The sequence below is a fragment of the Mercenaria mercenaria genome, chromosome 4 (genome assembly GCF_021730395.1).
Source record: "Mercenaria mercenaria strain notata chromosome 4, MADL_Memer_1, whole genome shotgun sequence".
NCBI lineage: Eukaryota > Metazoa > Mollusca > Bivalvia > Venerida > Veneridae > Mercenaria > Mercenaria mercenaria.
In genome coordinates this window covers 50,793,837-50,803,011 of record NC_069364.1, presented here as the reverse complement: position 1 = coordinate 50,803,011, position 9,175 = coordinate 50,793,837, and the positions used below count along the sequence as shown (strand labels likewise).

Genomic DNA, 9,175 nt, shown 5'->3' with positions numbered 1-9,175 from the left:
CGCAGTAGAGAACTGTGGTAAGTCTATATCTGCATGTAGTTTTCGTGTGGCTATCGGTGTGTAACATTAACGTATTCGCATTGACCGTTAATTATAGGCTATAGCATTTATTTTTATCCATCGGTATTTAACAAGTTAGAAGAGTTAAAGACCCACCAATACCTAGTGTTCTACTTTTCCTCCCACATGAACTTTGTGCAAATAATTCTGGTAATACTGGTATCATACAACTATTCTACAAGATGACAGGTGGACAAGCTCAGTCTGGTTTTTCATAACTTCATCTGCAAACTTACTCAGTCATTCTCTTCTCAGTATAGTTTTATAAAAAAGAATAGAATAATAACTATCTTACACTGTATATAGAAACAGTGTGATCTAAACTCACCTTAATACATGAAGTACCGTGCATACTACTAAATTAATTGAATAATATCTGTTACTGTCAAACTGTAATTAGACACTTGTTATTTCTCATTTCTCTGTACAAAAATGTATAATTACAATTATGGAACAATCTGACTGAAGTACTTGATCTTCTAAACGAAGATCCGAGAATGACCCATTCTTAATCGTCTTCTGTACATTTTTGATTTCCAGAATTGCTATTTTTTATTTTCGCAATTCTATTTTTTTATTTTAACCAATGGGACGATTTGTTCGAATGTCAAAGATTAAGGGACTCGAATCCGGGACCAGTCGCTTACAGATTTTTTATTCTTACAAAATGTAGTAAGTAAGCCTTCTGCCTGGCTAACGGAGTGGTCGTCAGAACGAGGCTATCAATAGCACGTCTTCAGATCCTAAGTATAGCGTAATAGGAGATGTACTTTAGTCAGACAGCATTATGGAAATACAAAAGGTTACAGTTAGTTAGTAGTGTGTCTTTAAGGTAACTTGACAATAGTCACTACTGACCTTGACATTTTAAAGGGATAAGTACAAATATATATAACTCTCAAAGTTAGAATTGAAGCTCAAACAAGAGATGGCACTATTAGTGACAAACGCCCCCGAGGTTTGTCCAAGAATGCTACAGTTCGATGCGTAAAATATGCCAGAATAGTTATGGTATGACTAATTTTTCGACAAGAGAAAAAATTTCTCCGAAGGTAACCTTGACCTTAGAGCTAGGGTCTGGGTCTTGAACATGACACACTAACTCATCATAGGGAAAATTGTGACAAATAATGTTTGATGATGGCAGAGTTATTGACTGGACAAGAAACATAAATGTTAGCTTTTTAATCTAAGTTTGACTTTGACTTTGAAACTAGAGATTTTGGACTTGCGTCTGACACGTCATTTTAATATAGGGAACGTTTATGCCATGTAATTTTAAAATGTCTTCATCGACAAAATAGGTATGGAACTGACAAGAAACACACCATGTAAACCGTTAACCTCTAAATGTGACATCGATCGTGGAGCTAGAGGTCTGGTTGTTATGCACGACACGTTTTCTCGTTATCGGGGAATATTTCTGCTAATTAATTTCGAAATTTCTTGATTAATGACAGAGTTACGAACCGGATATGAAACATACCCTTTTAACCTTTCATTTGACTTCTAAGTGTAAACTTGATCTTGGAGCTAGGGGTCTTGGTCTTGCGCGTAATCATTTTGTTGGGTCGAATCTACGTGAGTTTTTTTCATGTTTTGTCTTTGTGTGTGTGTGTGTGTGTGTGTGTGTGTGTATGTGTTTTTTCTTTTCGTTTTCATTTTCATTCCCATATTTTTGTTTCTTTCTTTGATGGTTTGTATTTGTATGTATGCCTTTATATAAAACAACAGTATGTTTATTATTTGCATGGCTTAAATGCATGCATTTAGTCAATATCATCTTTGATATAATGGTAAACTTTTCTAACCTGCCATATCGGCTTATGATACTTCTCTGTTGTGTTGTCACATAGTTCATGAAGGAATCTAAATGTTTACGAGAAAAAAAATAATGTCGATGGTGAGTTTCGAACCCACACGGTAAAAGATTTGTTTACATGCTTTACCACTGAGCTAATTTGCAATTGGTACAAAATCATAAAATATTTAGATTGTAACATGATTAATGCCAACGAGGACAAAACAAATAGTAAATATTGCAGACTCGATTTGACTGAAAGTTGGTTTAACTTGTACGCTAGTCAGCAGTGTACATGTATTTAGATAATTTACAACCATGCTTTGCACGGAATGAATGTGCAACCATGCTTTGCACGGAGTGTCATGGATCAGAGGGATAGACTGGCCACATTCATCACTAAAACCCGGCAAACTGTATGAAATCTAAAGTGGTAGGATATTCATGGCATGCAAATATTACATATAATTCTATAAACACCTGGCCCACGGAGGCCTATAAATTCATGCATATGTTTGAAATACCTCAAATTCTAAAAATATAAACTATATACGTCATATTTTCAAACAATGATAGCGGTATTTTAAAGAAATTATCTACTTATTCCAAACACAATATTTTTCAACAGTTCTACACATGAGCCTTAATGAAGGAACGGTATACAAATAAAATTGTCGTAATTTTTGAGAAGGTGTCAGCTGCCCAGTCTCGATTTTAAGCCTCCCCCTCCCCCCCACACACACATCCCCCATCCCCGGACGGAGGCTGTGACTACATCAGAACTATTTTTCAAGATTCGAGACTTAGATTTTTTTCTTCTATATATTCGGGCTGTGATAAAAAGGCTATCACAAGAAAGCTGCATATTTACATGTAGTTACATTCTCGTGTTATAGCGATACGCTATGCATGTATAACAGCTGTGATATATTAAAATATAAACATGAAAATAAATCAAAAATGCCGACAGTAATAATAGTCCTATTAGTTTAAAGATTGCTAATGTCGCAAAAGCAGAGTACAAAATAAAGACAACAATTACCTATATTTAAACCTATTGAAATGTTAATCGAATCTTAATTGATCATACTTACCTTAAAGCCTATTGTAGATAAATGTACCGGAATAATATTTTCATTTAAAGTAATCCGCGGCACATTATCAAATACAAATATTTGTTAAAACATAGACATTATAAAACTAGTTGCAATTTGTAACTGCCTGCCTGTCTTGGAAGAGATTTGTATCACATTTTGGATAAAAAATAAATCAACTTGATATGTACGGACAGTAAGACAAATATTGAAGGATTCAAACAGAAATGTATCTAAGACAGACTGAAATTGCCTAAAGACCCTCATTTCAAGATTTCAGTTGGCATTGAAAGAGGTTGGTATATGACAGGTTATTTTCACTAACTGATGAGCATATTTTAGGTATTCACTTTAAAGGCATATGATTCAAACAGATCTCCAAAAGAATCTTTCACTGGTAGAAAGTGCGGATGGAAATATCTGGATCGAGGGTAACTGTTTAGGCGGTAACAAGGCTCTGCCGAGTTACCGCAAAACAGGTACCCTCAGCTAGTGACAGATTCTTTTTCTTGCATGCCGTATCCCTAAATAGAAGAAATAAAGTAAAATGTATGCTTTTCTTTCAAGCACTAATATTTAATACGCATTCATTCATAAATTACCAAGTTTTTCCAGCACCGACAAAAACTTGAAAGAATCCTACGATAAATATTTCCTGTTTATCACTATTGTAATAGTATCTTGTAAATTGTATCTGTAATTGTTGATCAAAATCTGTAACTTCCATCTGCGATGTCGTTGCTCTTGACAACAGAAAAGGTCCCTCCCTCCATTTATTTTTTAAAACACTGCAATTAGGCATTTTCAGATTTTCGTTTCAGTAAGAGCATTTTCCGCATTACGTTACAGCTTTTTTCTAAAAGAAGCTTTCAACGGCTAACTGTAAATGGTCGCAAAACCCTCTTATATTTGTCTAAGGAATTTGACAAGATTAAATACGTTAAATACGTTTTATCACTAATGTATTTCGTTTCTAATAAGATTTAATAAGATTATTTGACACGAGCCGAGTCTGAAAATGCATGACTTATTACTCTAAAAGTCGATAGAATACACATTTTTCGTTGAATTTTGATTCAGAGGATGGATATGTGACGTCAGACAAAATATAAAGATAGATTTAGAATCGGAAAAAAGATCTATTTTCAAAATCTGCGGATATTTGGCACATGTCGGCAATTTCGGGTAAGTGGTTTACATATAAACTTACGGTATTGTTAGAATGGTTTCATCTCCAAATTATTTTTGATTTTTTTTTTCAAAAATGCTCTTTCACTGCAAGATGTAGGCCATTATTAAACAATTTTTAATTCAATTTTGATTGAATATTTTTTCACTTAAAACATATATTTGGGTGAGATTATTGTATAACATTCAGTTCCGGCTGCATTTTTGCTGATCTTCTTAAAAGAACTTTCTGTGTTAGTATAGACCCATCAACTTAATTGAAGAAAATGAGGATTTCCTTTAAAAAATACGTTAAAAATAGATTGAGATACGGCTAAAGGTACCTTCAAAGATCAAAGAATTAGTACATATATATCATCCCTATTGTTACATGGTGAGAATGCAGATACTTCACAAATAAGGGATAAATGTTTAGATGGAAGAAAATAATGTTGACTGAAATGCTAAAAAGGAAATCATTTTAAACGCATTTTAATAAAGCCCGTTCTGCATTTGTCTGGACGCATATGTTAACACTAGGGAAACAAATCCAGATTAATTCTACTACATGCATTTTACAGGAGAAACTCAAGATTAAATCCATACTGGTATAAGTTCATTATTTTTCATTCATATACTTTTCGTTTTCACTTTGATGCCGTTCCAGTACATTTTTTCTGTAAGGAAAAACGACAAGGAACGTTAATTGAAATGAAAATTGAACAAAGACCTTCAAATGTGAAATTTTCTTAGTTGTTGTTGAATTAACATATTTTGTGATAAAATTGTACATGAAAGTGGTTTCTTCAGTCAAGTAAAATTTGAATGAAATGAATTTACTGCTAACAGTTGGAAATGGAATATTTTATGTTAGTATGTTGATATATACGGGCTTGGAATATAGTAAGTACCACATATATATGTTACAAATATGTATAAATTGATAAAACATCAAATTCATTTTCAACTTTCAGAGGGCAGGAAATGTTTATCGGAGAAGGCTCGGGGCAATGTGAATATATTATTGCTGGGAAAATCTCGTCTCCCTCGTGCAAAGAGCTTGGAATACCACGTGATGAAAAACAAACCGCCGGCTTCCAACAAATCCAGGATACATGTACATCCATAAAAACTGACAGTATTAAAAACAAGATTAATTCTGCTCTTAAAGTAGACCCATTTTCGCCGTACTGCATGATTCCACTTCCGGTGCCGTTTGGATCAAGTCTTTTTGACTCTACCTGCATCAGACGACGCAATGAACGCGAGAGAGAACGCGTAAGAAATGTGAATGAAGGATATATAAGGCTTAAAGAACATTTACCTATCAAAAATAAAGATAAGCGAATCAGCAAGGTTGAAACGCTTCGTGGTGCCATACGATACATCAAGTATTTACAGACGCTCTTAGGCGAAGAAGAGGACTCAAGAAACGTTGAAGACAGAATCAGGTGTGAGTATTCAACGGAATCGATTCCTCAAATAGATGACCCTGAAGCTGAAAATAATGACATGTTTTCGCAAGGTACGATACCTGGAGACACAGACAGTGAAACTGAGACGTCATATATTTCTTCAGATTCTGCAGACATTCTCTCTGATGGAGAATGCATCTAAAAATAAAGATTTTGGATGTTTTCACTCCAGTACATAAACATTTGAGTCGCGCCACGAGAAAACCAACATAGTGGCTTTGCGACCAGCACGGATCCAGACCAGCCTGCGCATTCGCGCAGTCTGGTCAGGATCCATGCTGTTTGCTTTCAAAACCTATTTCAATTTAAAAAAAAACCGTTAGCGAACAGCATGGATCCTGACCAGACTGCGCGGATTTGTTTGAATACCAATGCATGATATTATTAAAAGATGTGCAATGAAATTATTGAATAAATTTGGAAAACTTGATAGATCTATCCGCTTGTCATACAGTCTGAAGAATCCGCTATCTTGTATTGAAATGTTTTCCTCTCGTACAGTTTAAATACTTTTGTTGGATTAAAATTTCAGATTAGAAATCTATAAATCTATAAAACGAATAAATTTCTAATGAAGCACTTTCGTATTAGGTGCGAAAAAGTGTAAAGCACTGAAAATTGTTAAAATTTTTTGTTTAAAGAAAAACATCAGTCACAACATTCACATTTCGAATAAAAAATGCTATTCATTTATATTAACTGAATGTATATAGACAATCAAGCATGTAAGAGATGATGTCTTGTTACTTGATCACCGTCTGAGATAAGAGTTATCGTAGCGCTATCGCTTTTTGCTCACAAGGGGACAAAACGCTAACAGCGAAATTGACTTAAATCGTAGTATTTGCACACTTCCTTCCCCTGATAAGTGAGGAAAATTTCTCAGTATGATGGCGAGGCTCATTTGTCCTTTTACTTTATGTAAAAAAACTATAAAGAAATAAGTATATTGCAACAGCATATACATGTACTCATGTTAGTGAATTTGGATTCAGCAAATTATTTACATTTCATCATTGAACAATGAAATTATATGAAGGATGTAAAGAAGTTTTGTAAACAGTTTTGTTCTTGTTCAATTCAATTCGACAACGAGAAGGTCCAATACTATTCTCTATAAAATGCATATGATCATGTTCTGGGTTGTATTACTGGTTAAGTTCAGATGAATATGTGATACCTGGCGGGCACCTGGGTAGAACCACCAAACTTCCGTAAGCCAGCTTGATGGCTTCCCCGCATGAAGAATTCAACGCCCCGAGTGAGGCTCGAACCCACATCAGTGAGGGGCAAGTGATCTGAAGTCAGCGACATTAACCACTCGGCCATGGAGGGCCCTGTACGTCCGTGCAGGCAGATCTTGATCTGCAATGGTCGCAAAAGCAGAATCACTTGCCACCAGCAGGCTTAAGGTTAATTCATCTAACATTATAAGTATTTGCGCATGTACAAACAATGTTTAATGATCTGCTGAATTTTTGTAGCAGTTATATGTCAAAATATCAACATTTAATTTAATTTCCAACTGGTACGAAATTTTCCTTGCATCCTTTTGTAACTAAGGAACATTGAGATATTCGTTTTATAATCAAATTTTTAACATGTATACTATCGCGTGAATAACAATGTGCATTTTCATGTTTTATTTATATTTCACAATTACAACATTAAGCATCAGTCAGCTGTTTTAGCAGTAACAGTTGGGTGTCAAATAAATAAATTTAGAAGCTGTAAACACATGATTATGTTTTCTTTTTCGCAGACGATGCCCAGCAGAGTCACACTGATTTCCCTGTATCTTTTTAATATGCTTCGTATACCGTATGTATTTTTATGTAGGTTTTCCCCTAGGCTATTAACGTCTTTTAAAAAATGACCCCAACTTCCGATTTAAAAAAAATGCTAGAATCCAGTACGAGGTATTATCGTCACTTGATTGCGGGATGATCTTTATATATTTTTGTCTAAAATCATACAATACGGAAAATGATGAGTTCTTTCCTCTGAAATAAGAACTGTGAGCACATATTATTATCGCTACCTTAAGACTTATCATGAAAGGATATCAAACTTTTAAATTATTCCATTTTACGTCTATTGCAAAGTGTGTCTGGTGTTCTATGCTTTCTTTGGACTCACAGGGAGAGAAATAGGCATAACAAGAAATATCTTTAAAAAAGATGGTCAGCGAATTGTATTAGGACAAGAAGTTTATGAGGTTTTCATATCATTTGTGTTATTCTATCATCTATCTAACATTTTGAAAATAGCAAAACTAAACATAATACTTAAACAATTTAAATGGTTCTCTTTTAATTTTTCACAAAGGTCTCGTAACGGTGCAATATTGTTTCCGTTTTTTTTCTATGTCGAATAATTACAGCAGTGGTCTTGAAGTCACTTCTCTACCTAGAAGCCATTAATCGATCGGCTAATCACACCCTCATTCATGCGCAGAAGACCGCTCCAAGTCTGCAATGAGTTACATCGTTCATGTGATACGCAGACCGTATTCAGCTCTCCCTGTAAATTGATACATATTGGTATTTGAACAGGTTTCTATTACATTTATTAAACTTACTTATCATTTTAGATATATCAATATTCTTACTAAATATACTGAGCGAAGCGTAGCTTTAAAACTGTGAACCGATCCGCATCGTCATTAAACACTCCTTGTCTGACATTTCACTTAGCGTTACAAAATCAGGAGAGTGAAAAACAAGAACAATCTTTAACAAGAAATATCTTTAAAAATGATGGCCGGCGAATTGTAATAAGGAAAGAAGTTTATCAATTTTTCATCTAACATTCATCTTTCCTCTAACATTTTTCAAATTGCAAAACTAAACACCGCACTTCAACAATTTAAATGGTTCTCTTTTAATTTTTCGCAAAGGTTTCGTAGGGTTGCAATTTTGTTTCGTTTATCCTTAGACGAATAATTACAGCAGTAGTTTAATGAAGATTCACGAAGCGGTTCGTGAGAAGAGGTCATTAAACGTGTTTATATTTTTAGCTAAATTGGTCCCTATCCCCCATTTGTAACAAAATAGCAGGAGACCTTACGATATTGTTACACATCGAGTTTGATAAAAATCCATTATATTTTAGTGGTTAATGCGAAGAAAGGCATATCTACTTTTAGCTGTAGTGGTCCCTAATAGGGCCCAAGTTCCTATATGAATAAATTTGGAAGAGGACCTTATAATGATGCTCCAGACCAAGTATGACAAAGATCCACCAAGCTGTTCATGAGACGCTGTATAAAGGCATTTCTAGTTTTAGCTCTAGCAGCCCCTTAAAGGGGTTAAATGTCCCAGCTGAACAAAGTTGGCTGCGGGCCTAATAAAGATGCTACAAATCAAGTTTGATTAGAATACATGAGAAAAAATCAATCAAAGGATTTTTTTATTTATTATTTTTATTTATTTCTAAAATATGCCAACTGTTCCCGCTTTAACAAATGCATTTCCGCAATTCATGAATCTTTGGACAATGACGTCACACCTATAAAAAAGTGAAGGTCAAGCAAAACATGCAATTGTAATTATTTCAAATACAATATTTCTGTTCCA

The 9,175-nt window shown here is 34.4% G+C and overlaps 1 protein-coding gene across 1 annotated transcript; it reads left to right on the top strand.

Annotated features, from left to right (window-relative positions):
• The first annotated feature begins 5,106 nt into the window (after nucleotides 1-5,106).
• LOC128556625 (achaete-scute homolog 3-like) lies at nucleotides 5,107-5,739 on the top strand. The gene has a single exon (XM_053542188.1). It carries the CDS (start codon nucleotides 5,107-5,109, stop codon nucleotides 5,737-5,739), a length of 633 nt encoding a protein of 210 aa, XP_053398163.1.
• Nucleotides 5,740-9,175: the final 3,436 nt, after the last annotated feature.